General features: G+C 44.3%; 1 protein-coding gene across 2 annotated transcripts in view; it reads right to left on the minus strand.

Moving 5' to 3' along the window:
- The window catches only part of GPC6 (glypican 6), an 809,956-nt gene that overhangs the window by 19,260 nt on the left and 763,351 nt on the right, over positions 1-27,345 (minus strand). Inside the window, exon 7 of one of the 2 annotated variants that reach the window (XM_081198451.1) lies at positions 25,101-25,130. The exons of the other annotated variant lie outside the window; for it this stretch is intronic. Coding sequence (XP_081054577.1) covers positions 25,101-25,130 — 30 coding nt within the window. The remainder of the gene's footprint in view (positions 1-25,100; positions 25,131-27,345) is intronic. 2 annotated transcript variants of the gene reach the window in all.

Genomic DNA, 27,345 nt, shown 5'->3' on the forward strand with positions numbered 1-27,345 from the left:
ATCAAATAGCTGAAACACTTTTCAGCCTATGCTGAAGCCACGCCTCTTTATCCTGATACCCTATTCTTGTGATTGTTAATTGCTTTAACTGATTTTTAAAATTGCATTTTTACTTTGTCATAAGCCTACCCTGGGACCTTATAGTGAAGGGGAAGGTAAGGAATAAGAAGCAGCAGCAGCAGCAGCAACACCAACAACTTTGGTCACATTTCTCCTTAGAAATGACCGCTCCCTGCTTAAAACGGGGGGCGGCCTTTGCGTGGACGTGCGCAGCCCCTAGATCTGGAGCGGCCCCAACAGCATAGGCTTGGTTTGCCTTCCCTCAGGTGGGATACCTGGAGGTCTCCGCCTACCTCAGTCAGTTGTCCAATCCCACCTGGGGGAAGCGTTGCCAAGGAGACCAGGCCAGGTAGGGGAGGGATTACCTGCCCACACAATAGAGGGAGGATCTTACCTAGGAATCCTCACTTGGCTCCAGAGCTTCTCCCACCCTACCCACCCTCAGTTAAGGTCTTATTTTGCAGGTTAACTTTTCTTCACAGGTTTTGCAGGTTAACTTTTCTTCACAGGTATGCGGGCGCTGCTACGTTAAGGTCGCTGTTAAAGGGCCGGAAAGGAATTTCCCTGCATTGGCAGGTTTCGCCTTTCCCGTAGCAAAACGTCACAACTTTGGCGGTATCAGGCCTTGGGCGGAATCCTTTTGTCCATCTTCCTCTTGCGGTGGCGATACCAGGGTTCCCCGTTAAAGGGGTTTTCTGAAGGGAGGCTTTGGCCGTACACCGAAAGGTCGTCATTGCTCTCTCCTGCGGCAGCGGGGTTACGGGGGCGGCCATCTCTGCTTGAACATATGTTCTCCAGAGCCGGCCCATCCCCCCCACACACTGGATAACCCTGATGCTCCCTAGGTCCCTGGCTGGGGACCGGGGAGGGAGAACGCCCAATGCCTGAGCCAAGGTCTACCCACATTTGAAATTTAATAAAGTTGTGGCCAATTTAATCCCATAGCACGTTGTCTTGAGTCGTTATTCCACATGACGGGGGGACCGTGCAGGATCTGGGGACTCCGCCTGTCCACGCAATATACTCCAGTGCCAGTTTACACTATTTTACTCAACAGCTTTTAATCTCTCTTTCCTAAAGGCAGGAAGGATTTAAATACACACAGGACTGCACTGACGGTTCCTGAGCCATGAGGCATTAGGACCAAACTTTTCTCAGAGAATCCTGCCCTCAGGAGCATTTCTGAAGGGTCTGAGGAGAAGGGTGAATTCAATGAACACCACACACGCCCTTCCTTCAAATATCAGATTTCACACAGCGGTCAAATTAAAACAAGGACCAGGTTTTCAAAGGTAACCAATGCAAAGGAAGTTTCGCTAGGCTTTTAAGGATGAGTCATGCACAAAATACGTTCCAAATATAATGGGTAGAACAGGAAAAGGCTTTTGCTGAAGGAACGGCGAGACCCTGATGGATATACGGTTACATGACCTGCTAGTGAACTCTCCTCGCTGCCCCCCAGCAATGCAAGAACGGGAGCAAGTCCTCCAATTAAACAAATGAATCTCCAAGATTGTCTGTATATAAGATAATAAACAGTAAGCTCATTCCGCAGTGGTGAAGCTTTATGTAGCCAAAATGGCACCAATCATGCAAAAGGATGAGCTATCTGAATAATGGGATGAACGGCAAAGTTTTCATATACATATAAGAACCTTAGGGGGGAAATCAGCTTAAGGAGAACTGAGCAAGCTGAATGCAATGAGCATGGGGTGCTGATGAAGTATTGCATGTGTGGTTTTTTTGGGGGGGTTAGATGGAAAACTGATGGGAAAGAATGGAACGGATTATGGAGAAGTACAGTGGTACCTCGGGTTAAGTACTTAATTCATTCTGGAGGTCCGTTCTTAACCTGAAACTGTTCTTAACCTGAAGCACCACTTTAGCTAATGGGGCCTCCTGCTGCTGCCGCGCCACCGGAGCAAGATTTCTGTTCTCATCCCGAAGCAAAGTTCTTAACCTGAAGCACTATTTCTGGGTTAGTGAAGTCTGTAACCTGAAGCGTATGTAACCTGAAGCATATGTAACCTGAAGCGTATGTAACCTGAAGCATATGTAACCCGAGGTACCACTGTATGTTGGAGGCTTGCTGGATTCCTGAACACTCTGCGCTGTAACATTTTGTTGCACTCCCTGCTGAGTTTGGTTATTATGTTCCAACTCAAGGTGACTTGTAGCAAGCACCTAAAAATGTACAACATCTTCCTTTTCCTGATTTCCACCAAAGAAATACAAACATGTGATTCCAATTTGTGCATATTCTTTGAAGGGAATTAACAAAAGGAGACTGGCATTTCGTATTTCCCAATAATGGAAATTTAAGCAGGCAGCAGAAAGAGGAATATAGTAAATGGGAGAAGGGGGCAACATTCTGCGAGTGAATCCAATGCACACTTACCTGGGAGTAAGGTAAAGGTAAAGGTAAAGGGACCCCTGACCATTAGGTCCAATCGCGGATGACTCTGGGGTTGTGGTGCTCATCTTGCTTTGTTGGCCGAGGGAGCCGGCATACAGCTTCTGGGTCATGTGGCCAGCATGACTAAGCCACTTCTGGCGAACCAGAGCAGCGTACGGAAACACCGTTTACCTTCCCGCTGGAGCGGTATCTATTGATCTACTTGCACTTTGACGCGCTTTCGAACTGTTAGGTGGGCAGGAGCAGGGACAGAGCAACGGGAGCTCACCTCGTTGTGGGGATTCGAACCTCCGACCTTCTGATCTGCAAGTCCTAGGCTCTGTGGTTTAACCCACAGCGCCACCTGCATCCCTTTACCTGGGAGTAAACCCCATTTAACTTAATGGGGATTAGTTCTGGGAAGATGCATAGAATTAGACTGCAACGGAGTCAAAGGTGAAGACTTTTAATTTCTGCCTTGTTGTGTTTAAACAGTCTAAAATGTGAAGAAAATGGGCAGAGAACTGGGAGTTCACCAAGAGAAAAGGTGGATTCAGTTACCTGATGTAGACATCAAAGTGATCAACATCTTTGATTTGCTATAATTCTTATCTCAGATTTTTCTCAGTGAAAGTGCAGTTTAGTACTCGTGTAGCTGTAATTTATCCAGGCTTAAGACATGTCCTGTCAAATCTGTCACAGTCTCTCATATTTCATTTGTCCATCAAAGTCAATGGCATTATAGACGGGAAAATTGAAAATAAAGGGGGAAAACCTGCTCAGCAAAGACAGGTCTTTCAAGCAAATGAGGGAATTTGGGGAAGAGTCTTCAGGGCAATTGATTTACTGTAGGTCTTCATGAATATAGAACTGTAATTTTTAGTCTTTAGGCACCCCACAGTATAGACACAGCAAGGCTCTTAACTGGATCTGATATGTGACGAGGAAGCAAAGCAAAATATAGACAGAATGTAAAAGCTCAACAAGAATTTTTGTATGAAATGATTGTTAGGGCCCAGTGAACCTTCTGACATCAATTCTCTGCTCTTTTGATGTGTGTGTGTGTGATTTGCAATACAAAGCAGAAGTAGAACATGATCAGTCACCAAGAAGACATACAGGGCTGCTTCTGAAACCAGTAGCCACGTATCCAGCATTGGTGCAGTTAAGGAATTTTGAGTATCGTATTTTTCGCCCCATAGGACGCACCGGCCCATAGGACGCACCTAGTATTTTTTTTTTGGGGGGAAATAAAGGGAAATTTTTTTTATTCCCCCCCCCAGGTGCGCTGCGCTAATCCCGAAGCTTGGGGCGTGCGGAGCTCAGCGCGCCCCAAGGTTCTAGGTGCCAGCAAGGTCTCCGCTAGCCATGGGAGAGCCGCGCGGCTCTCCCAGGGCTAGCGGAGCGCTGCACTAATTCTGAAGCTTGGGGCGTGCGGAGCTCAGCGCGCCCCAAGCTTCTGGGTGCTGGCAAGGTCTCCGCTAGCCGTGGGAGAGCCGTGCGGCTCCCCCAGGGCTAGCAGACCGCTGCGCTAATCCCGAAGCTTGGGGCGTGCAGAGCTCAGCGCGCCCCAAGCTTCTGGGTGCCGGCAAGGTCTCCGCTAGCCCTGGGAGAGCCGCGTGACTTTGTGCGGCTCTCCCACAGCTAGCGGACCGCTGCGTTAATCCCGAAGCTTGGGGCGTGTGGAGCTCAGCGCGCCCCAAGCTTCTAGGTGCAGGCAAGCTCTCCGCTAGCCCTGGGAGAGTTGGGTCTCCCACAGCTAGTGGATAGCTTCCTGAAGCCTGGAGAGTGAGAGGGGTCGGTGCGCACCGACCCCCCTCACTCTCCAGGCTTCAGCGAAAGCCTGCATTCGCCCCATAGGACACACACACATTTCCGCTTCATTTTTGGAGGGGGAAAAGTGCGTCTTAAAGGGCGAAAAATACGGTAATAGTGGACTTACAGGAAGGGGGCTTTTAAGATGTAAATTAAAAGTATTCAACAAAAATAACTGCACAACTGTTCTACTTGCACAACAGGACATGCCCACTCCTCCCCATTGAGTCCATCCCATACTGCCCCTAGATCTGCTGCAGAGGGTTTGGGGAACCCTCTGAACAGCTCTAGGGAGAACATAGGACCCACAGAGGGGGAGAACCTTTTGTTGTGCAAGGGGAAATCCTTGTGCCAATGGAACATTCTCCTAAGTGCTACGTTGAATACAACCCAATGTGCATGACTTCACTTTTAAAAAATATGGTAAGCAAGCCCTCTGTGAATGGAGACCCTCATGTACATGTAACTGGGTGTGAGGGGACAGGAAAAGAGAAGGGTGTACTGGGAAGAAGAAAGAGGAAGAAAGACTGGGATCCATCTTGGGCAGGCTGGGTGAAGGCAGGCTGGAAGAGATGCCTTGCACTCCATAGCTGCATAGCTGTGGGGTACAAGTCCCACTTGAAATGACCATGCTGTAAGATCTGGACTCCCTCCATGCAGACTGAAGGTGTAAATAGGTGAATAAACCATATTTCTCAAAGCTACATACGCCTCTGCCATGCCTCAATTCTCCAAAGGAACACAGACCCTGGAACACGCAGGAATCTTGCAGAGAATGGGGGTGGCACATGACTTTTGTAACAATATACCTATGGTGAAACTGCACACAAAAAGTGTGCATTTGGAGTAATGTGTTGCCCTCCCTGTCTTGTTGCTCCTTTCCTTCCAAGTACACAGGAGAAACTCAGGTGTCAGGATGTCAGGTGACTGCCATTGCCTCGTGATGTTGCCTGCTTCTATGGATTGAAGCCAGCATGATGGGGCTGAACCATTCACCTGACCTTTGTCCCGATGACTTGCTGCAGGATCCTGGGAGAGACCGGTGCAAACGCTCTGATGGAGCCATCTCAGTGCTCCCAACAGCATGTTTCCACCATGCTAAGCTACTGCTAATGGGATGCAGGTGGCGCTGTGGTCTAAAACTCTGAGCCTAGGCCTTGCCAATCAGAAGGTCGGCGGTTTGAATCCCTGCGACAGGGTGAGCTCCCGTTGCTCAGTCCCTGCTCCTGCCAACCTAGCAGTTTGAAAGCACGTTAAAGTGAAAGTAGATAAATAGGTACCGTTCTGGCGGGAAGGCATTTCCGTGTGCTGCTCTGGTTCACCAGAAGCGGCTTAATCATGCTGGCCACATGACCTGGAAGCTGTCTGTGGACAAACGCCGGCTCCCTCGGCCTATAGAGCGAGATGAGCGCGCAACCCTAGAGTCGTCCGCAACTGGACCTCAAGGTCAGGGGTACCTATACCTTTACCTTTACCCTACTGCTGCCGTGCCCCTCTCCTTCTCCACCCTGGTAAATGGCATCTCCAACTCCTTGAAAGATTTCACCAACAGTGTCTCCAAAATTTTTTACACATCATTTGGGAGGATAGGCGAACTAATGCCAGTGTACTGGAGGAAGCAAAGATTACCAGTGTTGAAGCAATGATTCTTCAACATCAACTTTGTTGGACTGGTCATGTTGTTCAGATGCCTGATTGTCGTCTTTCAAAGCAACTACTCTATTCCCAATTTAAAAATGAAAAGCGTAATGCTGGTGGTCAACAAAAGAGGTTTATAGACTCTCTCAAGGCAAACCTAAGAAAATGTAGTATAAACACCGACAACTGGGAAACACTGGCCTGAGAGTGCTTCGACTGGAACACAGCCTTTACCAAAGGTGTCATGGGCTTTGAAGATGCTCAAAGTCAGAATGAAAGGGAGAAGCGTGCTAAGAGGAAGGCACATTTGGCAAACCCTCACTGTGATCAACTCCCACCCCGAAACCTATGTCCCCACTGTGGAAGGACGTGCAGATCCAGAACTGGCCTCCACAGTCACTTACAGACTCACTTTTAAAACCTTGTTTATGGAAGACAATCTTACTCAGCTACAAGGGATCGCCAAAGAAGCTGCGTCAACTCAGACAGACAAAAGTCAGGCAAGTGGCACAACCCCACCCTGTCATCGGCTGCAGATTGCAGCTTAATTAGAAGTAAATCCCATGGAGCTCACTTCTTATTCTGAGTAGATGTGTAGAGGAATGTACTGTCTATAAACACTTTTCTAGGAGTAATCCTCATTAAAAATGAGACTTCTGAGTAAACATGCACAGGAACACACTATAACTGGATTTTATGCTGGATAAGAACATTATATGAAAGATGTTGTTTTGGGGGATAATCTAGAGGAATTAAAAGGGATTTTGTTGAGGTGGCACTTAAAGAATACATTCAATGTAGAGTGTGATGTAATTGATAGGCACACCCAGCAACCTATAAGACGCACTTTTCCCCCTCCAAAAATTAAGGGGAAATGTGTGTGCATCTTATGGAGCGAATGCAGGCTCCTTGGCTTCGTGTTGCTTTCGCTGAAGCCTGGAGAGCGGGAGGTCCCGCTGCGCTCTGGAGGCTTCGCATTGCTTTCGCTGAAGCTAGGAGAGCAAAAGGGATCGGTGCACACCGACCACTCTTGCTCTCCTGGCTTCGCTTTGCTGGAGAGGTGCTGCGCAGCTTTCCCTCTCTGCTCAGCGCCCCTTCAGCTAAGCGGGAGGAGAAATAGAAGGGGCTCCATTTTTCCTGCCGCTTTACTGAAGGGGTGCTGCGCAGAGAGAGAGATATTTTTTTTTCTTGTTCTCCCCATCTAAAACTAGGTGCGTTTTATGGTCGGGTGCGTCCTATAGAGCGAAAAATACGGTGTCCTACTTTTAAAAGACATCTGAAGGCAGCCCTGTTTAGGGAAGTTTTTAATGTTTAATGCTGTATTGTGTTTTTAATATTCAATTGGGAGCCACCCAGAGTGGCTGGGGAAACCCAGCTAGATGGGCAGGGTGGGTGGGTAAGTAAGTAAGTAAGTAAGTAAGTAAGTAAGTAAGTAAGTAAATAAATATAATAATAATAATAATAATAATAATAATAATAATAATAATAATAATAATAATAAATAATTTGGGATGGAAAGCCGATGAGAGGTAGCTGTAATTGCAATGGCATTCAGTCCAGTGCAAGTTTTACACTTGCAAAAAGTCACATGTGAAAAACACAACGTAAGAGCCCTCAAGCTATCCACAGCCTGTAAGTAGCTTTTAAAGATATTTCAGATCTACTGTTCTCAGCGTCAGAGCTACTACTTCAAAATGCTTGCCCAACATAACAGGTTCCCCCCCCCTCCATTCTGGGCAAACTGGGCAAAGGACAAAACTTTGAGTTGCAAAGAAGAAAAATACTTTGTCTCACAGGCTGCATTTGAATCAGTGACACTGACTGAGTGAGAGAAAGAAGAGAGTGAGGTTATCAGCGAGGCTTAAAGGTCCGTTATCGAACCTGTAGAATTAAATTGCACAAAATCAGCGCACTTCAAGGGCATTTGTTGTAATTGCTTTCCTCATAATTATTATAGGATTGTTATCAACACATATCAAATAACCATCATCACTTTAAAGGTAAGGGACTTGCGCTTACACAGACCCTTTTAAGTGTTGATAATCATGGTCACTGAAGATCAAATGCTATAGATCAGTGTTCCCCAACCTTGGGCCTCCAGCTGTTTTTGGACTACAATTCCCATCATCCTTGACCACTGGCCTTGCTAGTGAGTGATGATGGGAGTTGTAGTCCAAAAACAGCTGGAGGCCCAAGGTTGGGGAACACTGCTATAGATGATGTATTATTTGCACTTGGAAATCACTCTCTTTTTGTTATCGTTCTTAAATTAAACAGCAGCAGCAACAACAACAACATGGGAGATCCATGGCTTTTTTGTTTTGCTCAGTGACTCTTCAGCAGGGGTCAGCAATCTTTTTCAGCAGGGGGCCGGTCCACTGTCCCTCAGACCTTGTGGGGGCCGGACTATATTTTGAAAAATAAGAAGAATGAATTCCTGTGCCCCACAAACAACTCAGAGAAGCATTTTAAATAAAAGCACACATTGTACTCATGTAAAAACACCAGGCAGGCCCCAGAAATAACCCAGAGATGCATTTCAAATAAAAGCACACATTCTACTCATGTAAAAACACGCTGATTCCTGGACCGTCCATGGGCCGGATTGAGAAGGTGATTGGGCCGCATCCGGCCCCCGGCCCTTAGGTTGGCTACCCCTGCTCTTCAGTGTTACAGAGCAAACATTATAGCACAAAAAGGCAGGTTTACAGACTTAGTTTCTCCACTTGTTTCTGTTGGTGATTCCCACAATTTTGCTATGGGACCCTTAGTGTTCCCTATGATAGCTAGGGCTGAATAAACTTGTCGATTTCAGTTTCTTTTTTTTGCAAATCTTAATATCTGTTTGCCTCTTTTTCACAACAATTTGTGACTGCATATTTTACCTAGTATGCAATTCTTGAAGCAATTTTCCTGAACGTAATGTATTTATCTATGCTCTTTCCATTAATATATATATATATTTTGTGTGCAGGTAGCCTCCTGAATTACACTTTGTTTTGTATGCATTCTTTCTCCCCACCCCCCTTTTTCGGTTGGAGAACAGTGCCGCAAAGTTCAGAGAAGTGCAAATTTCAAAGGATTATCTGTTTCAGGTTACTTATTCGTTTGGGAAATGTGAATTAGATGACATGAAAATAAGAACAAAACAAATTCATCCCACCATTCCTAACAATAGCAGATGCCTTCAAACACTCATAAGATTCTTGATCAAAAGCAGATGCTGTCACCCCTTATTTTCTTTTTAGAGTGGAGATCTATGGTGACCTTCCTTCTTCTGGATAGTTGCTGCATAAACATGGAGTCTTCATTCACATTTTTTGTTTTAAAAAATTGCTGACCTAGCATGGTAGCATCAGAAGAAGAGAGGGGAGGTAGCCCCGTTGTATATCGGTGTGTGTGTGTGTGTGTGTGTGTGTGGAGAAAGTCTCTTCCTTTAAATTCCTGGGAGTCCATCTTAGTGAAGACCTTACTTGGAAGGTCAATACAGCCCAGGTCGTTAGGAAGGCCCAACAGAAACTTCATTTCCTTAGGGTCTTGCAAAAGAACAATGTTAGACAGCAACTGATGATTTCCTTCTATCGGTCCACGATAGAAAGTATTTTCTCATACTGTATTACGGTGTGGTACGCTGGTTTGACAACCATGGACAGAAAGTCCCTACAGAGGGTGGTGAAGACAGCACATGATATCATGGGCTCTCCCCTGAGTCCACTAGATGTCATCGCAGGAGATCGTTGCTTCAAAAGAGTGAGGAACATTCTTGGGGATGACTCACATCCTGGCCAGCACCTTTTTAATCTCCTGCCCTTGGGCAGGAGATATAGAAGCATGATAACAGGTTAAAGAACAGTTTCTACCTGTGGGCCGTGAGGCTGCTGAATGGAAGACAGCAACATTGCACCTGACGTTTGGGGTTGGTGGTCGTACGACAGCACACAAGAGTGTAACAAGGACTGAGAGATTGGGGGGGGGGCTCATTTAATCTCACTGTAAACAAGTGGTACAGTGACAATAAAGTATTTCTATATTCTATAAATCAAAAACTTGCAGGGATGGATAGATTGCAGTCCAAACCAGCAGGCCTCTGCAATGTTTATATCAAATGTTAATATATTGCCTCTAGGAGAACCAGACAAGAGTTTGTGAGGAAGGCTGTGTTTGGTTTCAGAATTATTGTATGAAATATGGGCAATCTGTAGGACCAAGGATATATAACAGGAGATAAGGAAGACCTGGGTGTCGCCATATTTTCTATATCTTTCTTACTGCTTTAAGTTGCATCTAAGAGAAGTTGCTTCACTCCCTGCAAAGACTTTTTCTCTCTCTTTTGGTATTGGATGTTTGCTGGAGAAATGCTTTCACGTTTCGGGAAATGGTCAAATCTCTTGCAGGTTCACTGGACTTGAATATCCCTCCTCCCTATTTCATGATCCTTAATTAATGGAATGCTAACTTATCTGTGAGATTTGTTTACTTTTGACTACCCCACCACAGTGGCTTCTGCTGCTGAGCTCATAGCTTTCAACTTTTCCCTTTTCTTGTGAGGAATCCTATTCGGAATAAGGGAATTTCCCTTAAAAAAGGAAAATGTTGACAGCTATGGCGAGCTTGTCTTAGTATGAGGGCAAAAGCCTCTGCTCTCCCCAACCTCATGCCAATACATGTCTATACTCAGTGAATCAGGCCATAAAACAATATAGGAAGTAGTATACAAACATTGTTGGATGAAGTGGCTTGCCAGATATTTTCATTTTCATATTTTATGAAGCTAGTAACATGGTCATTGCATCAACTGGAGTACAGAATTCAAATTACCATAAAAAGAGGGGGGGAGTCAAATTGCAGATAAAAATAAAGCCACCAACCTATATAAACAACCGGCCCGCAGTTGGTGTAATTCTTTATAAAGGTCTTCATAAAAATACTCAGTTCCTATCAGAGGATTCATAAAAAACACCTTCCGTAAGTCCAAATGTGCCACAAAGAATTTATATTCTCATGTCTCAATTCCTTATTTTCCCCACAAACCTCCAGAATAGCTTGAATGTTTTTTACATAATAATGAACGATTCCTCACTAAGTTCTCTAAAACAGTTGTGTAAGGGAAGGGGATAAGAGCCAGTGGCCGTGAACATGGCTGTGATTTGGGTACCAAAAACATGGCTCTCCAATGACAGTGCAGTGCACATTTAGGGAGCTTCCAGATTCTTGCTACTGTGAGGTGGACTTCAGTTATATTGGGTGCATTCAGAATATTGGGGAATGTTCCTTTCACATTGCAGTAGCTATTGTGTTCTGGAACTGCAGCATTTTGACGGATATACTGGCATTTTGCACTAAATTTAATTCATACCTAGTGGGTGTGGTCAGGGCCGGATTTAAGTTTGATGAGGCCCTAAGCTACTGAAGGTAATGGGGCCCTTTATATGTCCAGCTGTCCTTTGTCAACAACAAATTGTCACTCTTTTTTGTGTTGAATATATGCTATATGGTAATTTATGCACTTAATAGGTATCTAAAGCCATTTGCTGTATATAGGTTTTATTTTATATGTTTTTTTATCTTATATTTTGGAAATGCACACCCAGGTTTTTTTCCTTTAAATTTTTTGGGGGCCCCCAAGAGAGTGGGGGCCTAAGCTATAGCTTGTTTAGCTTATACAGAAATCTGGCACGGGGTGTGGTGTGTCACAATAAACACCTTGAACAACGCCGCTGCTCCCCACCCTTTTCGCGCATGTGCGCTTCTTCTGTCCTCCATAATTTCTTCATGAAAAGAGCAGTATGTCCCAAATTTTGTTGTTTTACTCCCACAATTTCCCGTGGAGGCTGGAAATGACCCCCCCGGGAATCAAATAACATGGAAATGAATGCTAAACTTGCACTACATTTCATTATTTTTCTGGAAGCGGCTTTTGCATCATGTGGAATCTCAAATGTAATGTGGAAATTAACAGTTTGGAAAACATTGGGGGGAAATGGAATAAACTGCAGTGGTAATGCAGCCATACTGGCAAATTCACAAACCCTCCAAGTGTCCCTATTTTCAAGGGACAGTCCCGGATTTATAAAAGAGGTCTCGGTTTATGTCCCATTTTTCCTTAAGATGTTTTTTTTATCGGAGAAATGTTGGAGGGTGTGGAGTTATGCAACCCCCAAGCCAAGGAAATAAGCAACTATACAACCTTCAGAAGACATCTGAAGCCAGCCCTGGAAAGGGACATTCTTAAAAAATGTTTAATGTTTTAAAATGCTTTAATATATGTTGGAAGCTGCCCTGAGTAGCTAGGGCAACCACGTCAGATGGGTGGGGTATAAATAATAACATTATTATTATTATTATTATTATTATTATTATTATTATTATTATTATTATTATTATGGAATAGGACATCCCTATTTCCATAGGGGAAATGTTGGAGGTTAGGCTTTAGCTTTAGTGTATGCAGGCTGAAAGCCTGAAGGAGTCTTAACTGTGGCTAGTTTCAGTGTGTTTTTGGTTATTTTGTTTTCTTACTTTGCTCTTCAGCCGTATACCGTTTCTGATTATTTCATTTCTGCAGAGGCTATGGTGGCTTGGTAAATTTTTAAGTGAGAATCCAGTCTCAGATATCTGAGCTGCATAGATGCCAGCCTGTGGCATTATCAAGACAGCTGAGGTCTCAGAGCCCATGCTTTTTTGTCTGTGAGGCTAGTTCAGAGCAGGCTTATGAAGAGAAAGCAGCTTGGTTCAATGAAAAGGTAGATTGATTTCTTACACTGCATGAGATAGCGATTTACCTGAGGTTACAAATTGACTGCAGCTGCTAAAAATAACGAACCAGCCTCATTTCTTACTTTTGGGGAATACTGATCTGAGGGATAGGAAACCAACAGTAAAAAAATTAATATTTAGCAGTAATCCTGTTGCTGTGCTTCATTATTTTTGATTAAATTTGTGAGAAAAGGTGTAGGTGATGTTCCCATTTTTATATTTTCCAGATCCTACACTCTCCACCCCCGCACACAGGTAATTATTATGGAACAACTATCCTCTTTGGTGAAAGTACACTAAGGATCAACAACTGCAGTGCCCCCATGAGGCAATTTTGGGCTCATTGGGATTTTGCCTTGCTTGGAAACTCACTGTAGGGGCCTCCAGTTGCCTGCTAAATTGGAGATTCGGATGGGTGATTCTCTCAACTTCAGTTTCTCCTTTTTCCAGTCTTAAATTCAGTGCTCTAGATTTCCACACCAGTCCTCATGAAAATGCATTCCCTCCAACTTTTCTCCAACGTCCTATTCCAGGTATGTCGAACCACAAGTAGCCTGAAGTCTACCATCCCATATCAAAAACTGGCAGTGATCTCCTACACTCTCCCATGGTCATTTATCAACTTAAACATATTATGTTTGGCTGAGCTTATGATAAAAATAATAACAAATGATAGTCGCTTGCACAAAACCTGAAAAGTTCATCATAAATCAATATGGTTTTTTTAAAATATATACTTTGAATACTTGTAATGTAAGAAAATAGCATTGAGGACAGGGTCCTACATAATCAGAACACGATGCACGGATTGTTGTTCACCAAAGCTCATGCCATAATAAATGTGTTAAGTCTTTAAAGTTCCCCAGGACTCTTGCTGTTTTTCAAATGAGTCAGGGGCGCATGTCATCCACAGCGGTTTCCCCCATAGTTCGGAACAGAAATTGGGTAAACTCAACTGCAGAGTTGACAGCCTTCAAACGTCACCTTAAGAACTGGATGAAACCTGTAGAAGCCCTTTCCCCTGGATCCAACCCACCCCTTCTTTTCAAGTAAACCTAAACCAGCCCTTTCTCTTTCTGAGGAGGCAGTGTGCAGGGCTGCACACACACACACCTCCCCATGTGGGTGGGTTGGCAACAGCCACAAAGGGTCCCCAACTCCCTCATGCATGTTTACTCGAGAGTAAGTCTTGCTGCGCTCGGTGAGAGAGCTTGTTGGTTTACAATGGGGAGGGGAGCAAGGCAATCCTCTCCTCAAGAGCTGGATCCTTGGATCCTGGAATGTCCAGCACCATCTCTCTCTCTCTCTCTCTCTCTCTCTCTCTCTCTCTCTCTCTCTCTCTCTCCAAACCAGTCCTTTCTCTCGAGGAGCCCGCGCACAGGGCTTCTCTCTCTCACTCAGTCTCTCCATCTGCGTATGCCTCCGCCCACCTCACGCCCATTTGCGTCTCCTCCTTCAGAGAGAGAGAGATCGACAGAGATCACAATCACATGATCTACAAGTAGATCTTGATTGACATGTTATACAATGCTGTCCTATTCAATAATACCACTACTAAAAATATTTTATTATTTATACCCAGCCCATCTGACTGGGTTGCCCCAGCCACTCTGGGCAGCTTCCAACATATACAAAAACATAATAAAACATTATAAAACTTCTCTATACAGGGCTGCTTTCAGATGTCTTCTGAAGGTTACATAGTTACTTATCCCCTTGGCTCGGGGGTCACATAACTCCATACCCTTCAATATTTCTCCAATGAAAATAGGGATGTCCTAAGGAAAAGTGGGACATTCTGGGATCAAACCAGAAACTGGGACAGTTTCTGTAAATCTGGGACTATCCCTGGAAAACAGGGACACTGAGAAGGTCTGAAAATGTAACAGCGTTTCAGTGCAAATTTGTTTGGAAAACTACATTGCAAAATTCAGAAAAGCATGATTTTTTTAAAAATAATCTTTATTGGTTTAAAATACAGACATAAAAGATCGTAAGAATTTTGAAGGATGCTAGGGTCTTGCTTCACTTATTGTTTTGGGAAGGGCTCATTAGACAAGTTCACTTTCAAATGTGGAACTGAACTGAATATCTTCCCTATCTCTAGTTGTGGCCTTCTCCCAAAAACAGTGAGCTCACATGCTAGCACCACAGATATCTTGGTGGCATACGTGTGAAATTCACTTGGTGTAAAAAGACACAAAGGCAACTCAGCAATGGGTTTAGGGGATGGTTACCAGATTCTTTTCAATGAATCTGGGGACATTTTGAAGCTGAGTAGCAATAGGGAGCCAGTAGTGGGGATGGTGGGGCAAAAGACCCTGGGCCCAAGCACACAGGCATATTGTATAAAGGTGCAAAGCCCTTCTTTCACACCCTGTGAAACATAAATGTACAGAGTTTTTTAAAAAACTGGGCAACGGCCACCCGCCCACAACTCCTGAGTCTCCCGCGATCAGTCAAAACAAAGGGGGAATGGGGCAGGAGATCTGTACTACTGGATGTCCCTAATTCCCCTTTGGCAGTGGCGGCAGCAGTGGCAGTCAGCAGCCCGGAGCCAGCCTGGTAGCGCAGTTGGCTCTGGCTGGCTTTAGGAGCTGCCCGCTGCCGTGGCGCCCGCCATTTTTCCTTGCCAGAAGTCCCCATATGATGTGTTGTGCACATCATGTTGGCTATTTGCAGTTTAGTAGCGCTGCAGAGCAGTGGCGTAGCGTGGGTTGTCAGCACCCGGGGCAAGGCAAGTAATTTGCGCCCCCTAACCCGTGGATTTGCGCCCCCTAACTCTAACCCCCAGATGTTGCGCCCGGTGCGGCCGGCCCCCCTGCACCCCCCACACTACGCCACTGCTGCAGAGAGCTTGCTGGGGAGACCATGCATAACAAGGAACTCAAAAATAACTTTAACAAGGTTTTAATAACAAAACAAAAACTCCTTTTACACTAAAGATAACAACAACAAACATGACCCAACCACCAACCGATCGCCCGGGGTAATGGGAGAGCTAGGTGCTGCTCCTTATATATTATACCCAATTGCTGACACAGCTTGATTAGCACAACTCAGCAGCACCTGCTATGTTTCACAGCTGTAAGATTGGATCTCATTATTTGCCCTGGCCCTGGCCCTTAAAGGCATACACAACTTGTGAAACAATAATGAACCTTCACATTTTAAAGTGACCATTCAACACATCATATGGGGACTTCCGGCAAGGAAAAATGGCGGGTGCCATGGCAGCGAGCAGCTCCTGAAGCCAGCCAGAGCCAATTGCACTACCACTACCAGCTGAGGCTGCTGCTGCCATATTTCCCGGGGACAGATTTGCAAATCTGGGGACATTCCGGGGACGGAATTTGTCCAGGGACATATTTGCAAATCCGGGGACTGTCCCTGGGAACCGGGGACATCTGGTAACCCTAGTTTAGGGTTGTCAGATTTGAAGGCAGGTTGGGGAGCAGGCTGGTGATGGGGGTGCTATGCTACAGAAGTGTTTTGGTGTCACAGCTGCCCGGCCATGTCGCTCTGCTACTTCATGCGCCTTCCCCTTTTGCTCAGAACAGACCTGCTTTCCTGCTCCAAGCCCAATATGAGGTTTACTTCCTTACTGAATGTGAATTCTACGAAATAAAGTTGCCGTTATGCAGACACGAGCCTTTTACCTTGCCTGTTCCCTACCCATCCAGCCAACGAGGGGTGGGAAAATTAGCCCAAACTCCTTTCTCCTTCACAAACCACAACCCTGCAATAAACAGAATATTGTAGCTGAAAACAAGTGCTGGTTCCTGAACGGGAATTGTTGGTGATTCCAAATGATGATGTATGAAAGAGAGGCAGGGAGATTTGATTTTCTCAGACTAGGCTGACCCTATAAAACTGAGCGTAGCAGAAAAATTGGTTTTACTAAGCAAACATGACATGGAAGTCATAAAAGGAGCAACGCTTACAATATGAAACATCAGAATGCCTCATTGCTATAAATATATTGTCTAAAGCAGAATGACATTTAAATGACAGCAATAAATGCATTTTCTTCATTATCCTTTATATGCTTGCTTTCCTGCCAATTTTATACATGCCAATGGAATCCCAGGGCCTAGAAATTTCGGTGCCACAACTGCCCTAGGTGAAATGCAATTTACTAGCATAAAATGTGCTGACTCTTTCAGAAAATGTTAAATATCTGGGGGTTTTTTTGATTAAAAAAACTTCCAAAAGCGAAGTTTCTGTCCACCATGGCTACAGACAATCTAGCCAAAGCTGAAATCAGTGAGTGAGATGCACATCCTAAACTGTCCCATTTTAATCAAGGGAATTTGAAAGGGGGAGTGTAGCTCTGGCTGTTTTCTATTCCCTTAAGATACAAAGACTGAAACAGAAAACAGAGGTGGGTTTAAGGGGATGGATGTCAGTTCCAGATCACCGTCATACAAATCTGCTCCGAAAATAGCACAAGGCAAGGACCACTCTTTTGCCTTGTCACTTGACTCTAATTAAAACACCACATCCTTATTCCTTAAGCAAGTGACTTTGCATAAATTGTTGCACAGGATATACTAACCAGATTTTAATATTATGGATATTTAAGGCTTAAGTCAGACATCATCTATCTTAAACGGGTGGCTTTCACATAGACTGTTGCCAAATACACTGACATAAAACGGCAATCTGCATACAGGAAATATTGCCTATCCATCTTTAATGTTTTATTTATAGAGAGGCGCCAGCTTTCACTCAAGTGAGAGCCTTTGCATTTGGCTTTTTGCAGTTTTCAAACAAAAGCTGCTAGCTCTTACTCAAGTGAGAAACTTTGCATTTGACTTTCTGAAGTTTTTGACCAAAGGCGCTTAGGAATGCAGTCTTGTCATCAGTTTTGCACAGTCAAATCTACTGATTCAAATAGGCCTTGTACAGGAGTATCTGTGCACCAGATTCAGCCCAGGAGCATTCATGTGTGGTGTGCAAAAATCACAGTTCCCAGTACTTCAGTTAACGCCAGAGTTAGTTGAACATCTGGCTGACCCCAAGGCTCCTCTTTTTGCAATCAGTCCCATAAGCTCCAAGCTGGGACATAACCGTATGCATATACATTTCTGTACAATGACAAATCATGCTTCTTCATTCTCAGAATCATATGAAAGACATCACAAGTGGGGAAGATGACTCTGATCTGAACCAGGTTGGCTTTCTCTCAGTATACATCAAAATGGGTCTAGTTCTCAGTGATGGCCGCAAACAGAGAATCAGGGTTCAGGGAAGCAATGCAAAAAGTCTACGGATATCTGAGCATGTATAAAACGTCTCTCCCAGTACTGAGATCCTGCTATCACCTCCTGTAAAACATACGTGTGGGTTTAAGAAGGACAATGAGAAGCCACACCTTTTCACTACTTTCTGCTAGCAATACTGAAGCAGGTGCCACAATGGAAAATACAGTTACAGTGGTACCTCGGGTTACAAACACCTCAGGTTACAGACTCCGCTAACCCGGAAGTAGTACCTCGGGTTAAGAACTTTGCTTCAGGATGAGAACAGAAATCGCGCAGTGGCAGCACGGCAGCAGTGGGAGGCCCCATTAGCTAAAGTGGTACCTCAGGTTAAGAACAGTTTCAGGTTAAGAACGGACCTCCGGAACGAATTAAGTTCGTAACCAGAGGTACCACTGCATTTCTCTAGGCAGCTGGAAGCAGCAGACAGTCACTGCCCACATCACCAGGGCTGGGCCATTTCAAAATCAACTGGTTCACTGAATCAATTGCCCAGTAAGCAACCATGGCAGGACCATCTGATCTGGAGGTAATGGTCTCCCATGATGTCACTGCCACAATCAGAATGACAAGAAACTGGCATATTCCAGTTAGGCCCCAGAAAGCCAAGGTCTCATCTCAAGTAAATATCTCTGGCTACATCTGCTTCTAGGAGGTTTGGTCCATGCCATAGTTCTCAGGGACCACCAAGGCCCGCTTGACGGATCATTATAGGAACTTTGTGCCATTCACAATCCCTGAGTTTGCTCATTGCCCCTTCCCTTCTTGCTTTTTCCTTTTGTGAGTCGTCTTGTTAAACTGTAAGATTGAGGGCAAAGTCTGTGCTATTTTCATTAATTCAGCCACTCTGAAAGCTTTTCTGGCCAAGCGATGGGGTGCAATGTCTTTGAAGGACTGAATGAATGATTGACAGAGAACACTGCTTTGCTAAGCCCAGGTGAGGACTCAGCTTAGAGAGGACAGACAGGTGGCTGAGTGGCTAGACCAGCTTCTGCTGCTGCTGCTCCTCCTCCTCCTGCCACTTGTTCACCCCTTTCTGCCACTAACAGTGCTCTTCTTCCTTGTGTTACATGGCGGTTTTCCCCTTGTGTTACATGGGAAGGAGAGAGGAAAGGATAGGAGTAAGTTTCGTTCCACCCAGGTGCAGTGGGTGAAAGCCGCTGTGATGTGAGGATGTGAGGGGAAGAGACCACCACAAAAACCCACAGCTAGCTTTGCAAGTGGGAAGAGAAAGGTGTGGTGCGAACAAGGCAATAGCATCTCTATTCAATGCTAGACATCTTCAAATGGCTGGGGAAGGACTCTGGACTCAGCTAAAGAAAAGGGTAAAGGGACCCCTGACCATTAGGTCCAGTCGTGGCGGACTCTGGGGTTGCGGCACTCATCTTGCTTTATTGGCCGAGGGAGGCAGCGTACAGCTTCCGGGTCATGTGGCCAGCAGGACTAAGCCGCTTCTGGCGAACCAGAGCAGCACACAGAAACGCCATTTACCTTCCTGCCAGAGTGGTACCTATTTATCTACTTGCACTTTGACGTGCTTTCAAACTACTAGGTTGGCAGGAGCAGGGCCCGAGCAACGGGAGCTCACCCCGTCATGGGGATTTGAACCACCGACCTTCTGATCGGCAAGTCTTAGGCTCTGTGGTTTAACCCACAGTGCCACCCACATCCCTCTCTGGACTCAGCTACACAGCTGCAAGTAAAACGTTTTTGAACGTGTTGTAAAGTGCATTATAAAAGTGTGACAGTAGAGGACGATGGCGAGCTATGGCAAATTCAATACGTTTTTTAAAAAAAGCATTTTCACAACATTTCTTTTTATGTGTGTGCAGATTCCACTTCACTCTCTCTGGCCATCTTCATGAGTTCAGTACCATTGCTCACCATTTTGGGCTTGCCTGAAAGTTCACGGAGAGAACAAGTCTCGCGGCAAAAGTAAATAAATCCCTTTAGTTTCAGTATCTGACTTTTTTCTCTAAGCACTAGTAACATCCCTAGAAGTCCATAAAGTGTCAAACGTCCATTACGAGCCAAAGAGAAATGTATTAGGGGCTATATGTTTGGCTTGGGAAATCACTTTTCATTTGCTGTAAACCAACTTCCTGTTATGACTTTGTCTGTCAAAGGCAAAATCTTCCGCAGCGCATTTCTGTTATGACTACTCAAGCAGTGCATCTGTTAAAACCAAAAAGCTGAAAATGGCTTGGGAGAACTAGTATCAAGAGGATAGATGAACCGGGGTTTTCCATTTGCAGCTCTGGCCTTCTTTGTCTTGCGATAAATTCAGACTGCAGCAAAGAGATTTAATTTCACTTATCATATTCACCCCGGTTCTCAAGTGACTTCTTCCTGGAATGATTTCGACACACACTACATCAGCGTTGTCAAATGAGATTTACATTCCCAACCGAGTGTGAGTCGCCAGTGTCATTCCCTGCTTTCCCTCTGTCGGAGGGAAGTCGCTGCCTCCAATTTTGCTGATCTAGAATGAGGTTAAATAAAAGCAGAATTCTGAAACATTTGCTATGCTCATACTAAATCAATAATAAGAATTGTGAAGCCGATTCAGACATTAAGAAAAAGAGGTGGTACAGTCCTCTCCGGGGAGGACTTCAGAATGAAGATGGAGTAGTGTATGCCCGAAAATTTACTGAATGAAGAGTACCTTAGGGGAGAGCCTTTTCCCTTGCTACCATTTTACAGAAAAGGTCAATTGTCACCATAGCTTTTGTTTTCAAAGGCTTAAATTTCCTCAGTGTTGGGCAGTCTATTCAGTTGTTTCATGTATTCATTCTTTATAATTACTATTACTGAACTGAAAACCTACCAGAACCGAAGAGAACTAAACTGGGAGTAACAGGTTCCTCTACGGAAGAGATTTAGAGAGGAGTTATTTTACGATCAGCAATTTTTTTCTTTAACCAAAGAAGAAGGCTGCGAGGAAACCTAGCTCAAGAGATTCATGGTTGTTATTACAGTAGAATATTGCTAAAAATCGCCAGCTGAACGACCAGTTTCTTTTGGACAGCGGTTCTTATGAAAAATCAGAATTTAAGTAGCGTTGTGGTGAAGTACTTCAGCGCCTTCATATGCTAAACAGCAGCAAAGCATCAGAATTAGCATAATGTGAACGTAGTTGGCTGCTTTTTGGAATAATATTGCAGTTTAAAAAGGTGTGCGTGCATGCATGTCTCTGCAGGATTTCGAAAGCCATTGTTATCTAACTCCTTGTCAACTGAATCTAGTAATAAGCTATGAGTGGGAGAAAAAAAAATCCAGCATCTAATCTAATATAGCTGGGACATCCTTCTCCACTGATATCAAACGGGTAAACTTTCTCTTGCAGGATTCAGCTCGACTTTTAACAGTGCTGTCTGCAGTTGTCAGAATCTTGGGAAATAAGGGTAATGTTCAGCCTTCATCTGTGAGACGTTCTCTTATGGAGGAACTGAGCATCACATGAACCTCTGTGATTGATTATTTCAGACACTGGACCTGGTGCCACCAAATCTACAATTTGAGATAGTTATCAGGCACAAAGGGAAATGGGTTTCCGAACCCCTTGCCCTCATGCTTCAAACCAGGTGTTGTTGTTTTTAACCTGCTGAGGCCATTTGTAGACCACAGTGGTCCAGGCACTGGTGATTTCAAGACTGGTTTACTGTAATGAACTCTCCATGGGGCTTCCTTGTCAGTTTGCATTTCTTGGCGGAGAAAGTATTGATCTGATGTGTAGAGATCTTTCCTATTCTAATTAATTCAAGAGGGTTCTGAAAGCTTCTGGAAGTTTCTCTGTGCGAAAGAAACAAGCAGATGGTTCATGGTGTTTGGGTTATTCCTTCAGAGAAGCTGAGTACAGCTGGTTTAAATGGTTCTCTTATCTCTTTCTGTCAAGGTCATGCTGACTATAATAATAGGCCAGAAGGAGCCTGGGGTTCACTCACTTTCACTTTCTTTCTCCTTTCCTTCTGGTGTGGTGTTCTGTATGCTTAGTGCTAAGTTTTAGACTTATTATAAGTTACTGTAAGTTTAAGTAAGACTGTTTGCAACTGGATTTCTTATGGACAGTGCCAATCTTGAATGTATTGGATTTGTGATCATTACGCTCATTTTGTCTTCAGTAGCAGTAAAGCTCTGCTGGATGAAATATTAATTGCATCTGGTCCACTGTTTGGGAATCCTGCAATGTGTTTAAGTTTTTACTCTGCTAACGATACATTGGAATCTACTCTGGATCAATATTGAGTAGAATTCCAATGACATTCCTTTGGCCTTGGTCCAGAAACTGCAGTTAGTGCATAATGCTGCAGTGTGATTTCTGACAAGAGAGTGGCAGCTGTGGCAGAGAGTTTGGGGCGAGGAGAACTGCAGTGCTGGCTCACCACTTCCTACCTCCCAGTCAGGGCCGTCTTAAGCATATCCGGCACCGTGGTGCAAAGATCCCTCCGGCGTCCCATGCCCCATTTCCCAGAGTTGTCAACCTTTTCCCAAGCCTCTGCGGGGATTGCTCTTCTCCTGCGGGGGCTTGGGAAGGAAGCTGCATGCCTGCCAGCCATATGGTTGACGTGGTACAGCTGGCAGGCATGCAGGAGGGAAAGGGGAGGCTGCCGGCAAAGCTGCGCAGCTCCCCCACTCGCTGGGGTGCCCCTAAGAGGCCAGCGCCCTGGCGCAACGCACCAATAAACCCAATGGGAAAGACAGCTCTGCTCCCAGTCAAAGTAGCCTTCTGACAAAAGTAGATGGTTGCTGGAATTGTAGTAGGCCAATCTTGTTCTTCTGTTTGGGAGGCCAGGACTGAAACCCCACATTTGCCCACGGCTCATTTGAATGGGCAAACCGTGTTCTATCAACATCAGTTTTTCTCTGGAATAGCACAGTGAGATGTTGCAGGAAAGAAAATGATTAAGATTAGGGATCACTCTTCACATTCAAGAAGATGTGCTACACCTCTGATTAAGGATGACCACAGGTGCTCCCTTTTATGAAGAACATTTCTAAAGGAGTTCAACTCCAGCATTGTCTCTTACAGAGAGGACAGACAGACAGGCGGAGGTTGCTAAATGGAAACTGTATGCTTTGACTGGGATCAGATCCTCTGTTGTGGTCTCATCCACGATATGTTCCATTTTATGCATGAGGAAATGGCACCTGCAGCAGCTTAGCAACCCAGTAGTGTGAAAATATTGGCACGTTTACATCATTGGCTTCTTTTCAACCTGTTATTTTCTGACTTGGAGGTGTGACTGAGACCATGCAAGGTCTTGCCCCTTTAACATATTCTGTTGTCACATCTAAGTATTCCGTATTCACATCTACATATACCCATGAAGAAGAATTGCGGAAAAGGCTGTATCCGTCCCGTGGTGTTAAAGATACTAGACGTCATTTGCATTCATTAAATATGAATTTATTCTACTTTATATTCTGTGAATGCTTGAGAGACAAATTGTATATTTAGAGTATTAATATACTTCCTGACTCAGACATACTGTATGTCTGCAGGTTTAAGCAGCGATGCTAGAGAAAAATCCTCCTTTTTTTTGGCTACATTGCAACACACCAGCTAACTGTAAATGAAATCTGGCTGGAGGATTATGGTGACTGCAGACTGATTAAATGTATTCTATTGAGACAAGTGTGCTGATGTGCCCCAGGCAGCTGACTCAAATTCACCCCTCCTTCAAACACAATGCACTTCCTCCTGGCTTGCTGATGCAACAGATAGAGAAATGGCCAGCTTAAGTGGATGACATTAAGGAATTCCTCTGTCATAGCTCTTCCCTGACCCACCAAGCAACTGTAAGAAGTTCTGGAGTCTGACATCAACTAAACCAGTTTTTGAAATTAAGCACCGCCATAGTTCCCCCTTGGATTTTCCTGTTATGAAAGTTGCTTGACTGCATAAGCCTAACCAGAGGATATACTATGTTTTCCTGGGTGGCGCCCAGACTATGAGATGGATAGATTCTATTCCACAACCCTTGGTAAAACAGGAAAAGCAGTAGTCAGGAAAAGATAGCACAGGAGCCGTGAAATCACTTTTCAGAAGTACATGACACATAAATAAATAAATGTATGAATATCTTGCTCTGGCATTCGCTGATTGAGTCCTTATGGAAAGTAAGAAATTGCCTGTATTTCAGACTTCATTCTTACCATGACCTATCCCCCCCCTCGTTCAGCTCAGAAATAAACACTGTTTATACGAACAGAGAAACGATTGCTACAAACAATAAATTAAATGAGCTTGTGCACTAGGTATGCAAGTCAAAGGTACAAATCCCATTGTGAAATAAGTACCGTGTTGATTCCATTGCTATAGTTTTTTTATTATGCATTAAAAATAACATAAGATATATTTCTATTATTTCCCTCCCTTTTTACAATAAATTAAATGTAGCTTGTGGGAGGGCATGTACCTTTGAAGTTTACTGAATCTTGTATTTCTCCAATTGAATTATCTACCCACTATCCTGAAATACGAAATTTTACTCTGGGGCCTTGCTGAAACTAAGTTTTACTTCATGCAGTCCTTTCCAGATCATTTAAAGAGTAGAGTCTGCAACAATTAGAATGGATTGAAGCAAATGCAGATTCATACAGAGGATGGAGACACCTGAGGGCCAAACGAGATGAGCAATTACACAAATGGCTTTGGAAAAAGGAAATTTCATACAGGGAGATTTGCAACCACTGCGGTGGCCAAAGGGTTAAAGCCCCCCTATTCCCCACACCAGAGTCCCAATCAGATTCAGAGGCTCCTTGTCCTCAATTTATTTTTTAAAAGCCATTAACACAATTGTTTGAACGGAATTGCATTTAGTTGGGTGCTGGAGAGATGTAAGAACACAGTCTAAAAGGAAATATGTACAGCTGTATGACTGGTGTGTCATTTGAATTTTAAGGCAGAAGAAAAAAACAACACATTATTTCAGTCATTAGAAGTTTGGGAAACACGGACTTAGATGAAAACCACTCTGGGAAATGAGGGGTGATGAAAAGAACCCGAATCACCCGTTCCAAACACTGAGATTTCTGAAAACTGGAAATGAACTCATTTTGCAGGAAAGCCAAGGGAACGTGACACAGATGATACTAGATGGAGTTTGCACAGCAAAATCAGAAACAGGCGAATGGATATGAAAGTCAAGAATAAGAATACCAGAGCTTACACCATGTTGCATTGTCCTCCAGATAGTCCTCTGGGAAGCAAAAGAGAGAAAAGAAAAGAAAATAATTCAAGACAAAGTGTTAGGTTATAGAGAGAAGACAGCTGCAAAGAAGATAGTGTATCAGTATTGGCAAACCACTGTGAATGGGACTTATTTAATTATGGCTGACAATATACACATATCCAATTAGCCCCAAACCACCTCTGTATCACATTTAGCTTTTATTTTGTTCTATTTTTAATTGAGTGCATGTTTTAACTTTTCTATAGGGCTAATGCTAAAAACTTCAGAATACAAACTCTCAGGAATGTAATAACAGAATTCATAATTTCTCTCTCCTGCCATTAATCTCTGTGTCCCACCACTCACCCATCCCCGGTTCCTACCAAAGTTATCAAAGTCTCTTCTGCTAAACAGAAAGGGGCACATTTCCACAATAATAATATCAGACACTTCCTGCTTAAGACCTTAATGGAAGTAAAATCGGGGCAGTGAATTAATGTATAAGGAGATGCGTGCACTTTTAGAAACTCAGACTGCAGTGAAGATACATCAGGGTTTCTGAACTTTTGTGCACCATAAACATAGGTGACCATTTTGCACTCTCTCTTCTCTTTAAAAGGTGACATTCTGACAAAGACTGATGCTTTGATGATGGCAGGGGTGTCTCTCACTTCATTTTAACCACTCTATGCTGCCTGGTATTGGAGTGTTATGATAAATCAATATAAAACAATTTGGCCGTATATTATCAGGGAGGCCTCAAAGGCAGTTTTCTTCCAAAGCCTTTGTGTTTATTTTGGTCCTATTCTGGCTTAGTTGCAATCAATTGTTTTGTTGCTTTGTTCTGCTTCAGGTAACGCTCTGTCTGTCTCTTTCTTTCTCACCAGTTGGAACCAGTTCAGATTGTCCTGTGCTGCTACTCAAAGGTGAAATCACAATCATTAGTGTGACATTTATATTCCATCTTTCTTTCACAATGAAGGGCAAGGTGGCAGACTTAGAATTCTCAAGTGGTCTCCCATACATTTACGGACCAGATTGGGACTTGGTTAGGTTCAGCTTTTTGGATTATGCTGCGCCCTGGGACCAACTGCATTGAATGTCTAAATATTAATCTGGGAGATTCAGGGTTTGGTCTATTCACTGTGATTTGTGAAGGCTTTGGAAGTGGGCACTACTGGGACTTTGACGTTTGAGCTTCTTGATTCTTGAAGTCTCGAAAGCACAGAGGACATTCTTTGGGGATTCTAGAAGATTGCTCATTTGATCACAACAGCTAAATGAAACCTGAAGTGAAGTTGCTGAGTGAGGTGCCTTACAAATTTGGAGGGAGGTATCATTCGTATCTAGATGAAACCTAACCCCATTTCACTTTGTCATCAAAGTCAGGTGAGGCTATGGAGGTACTGAATTACTATCTGGACTTGATGAGGACCAATAATTTGAAGCTGACTCTTGAGGAGACAAGCACTGTGGGGTGATAGTTTCCTGGTCTGGAAAGTTGCTGTGTTAACTTTTCTGGATGGGGTTGCACTCCTGCAAAGGAGCAGATAAATAGCTTGATCCATCATTGTCACTGGAACCCCAAGTGGCTCACAGCACCTTTGACCAGCTTCGCTTCATTGGTCAGTGGTGACCTTTTCTGGATAAGGGTAGCCTGGATACAGTAAACCATTCTCTGGTAATCTCCAAGTTGAATTATTATAACGTGCGATATGTGGGGCTGCCATAGAAAAACGGTTTGAAATCTTCAACCTGTACAGAATCCCAGATGGTTTTTCTTCATGGAGCCAAAGTACATCCATTCTGAGGGAACCATACTTGCTTCCTGTTCAATGTCATGGTGCTGGTTTTGGCCTTAAAGAGCTTGGGCCCCAAATACCGTATTTTTCGCTCTATAGGACGCACCGGACCATAGGAGGGGGAGAACAGGGGAAAAATATCCCCCTCTCTGCTCAGCGCCCCTTCAGCGAAGCGGCAGGAGAAACGGAGCCCCTTCCATTTCTCCTCCCGCTTCGCTGAAGGGGCGCTGTGCAGAGAGGGAAAACTGTGCAGTGCCTCTCCAGCGAAGCGAAGCCTGGAGAGCAAGAGGGATCGGTGTGCACCGACCCCTCCCGCTCTCCAGCTTCAGGCAGCTATCCGCAAGCCTTCTGAGCGCAGCGAGAACTTCTGCTGCGCTCTGAAGGCTTGCGGATAGCTGCATGAAACCCCTGGAGCGCAGCGGCAGTTCGCAGTGGCAGAA

The sequence above is a fragment of the Podarcis bocagei genome (assembly GCF_964188305.1).
Source record: "Podarcis bocagei genome assembly, chromosome: 6".
Taxonomy (NCBI): Eukaryota; Metazoa; Chordata; class Lepidosauria; order Squamata; family Lacertidae; genus Podarcis; species Podarcis bocagei.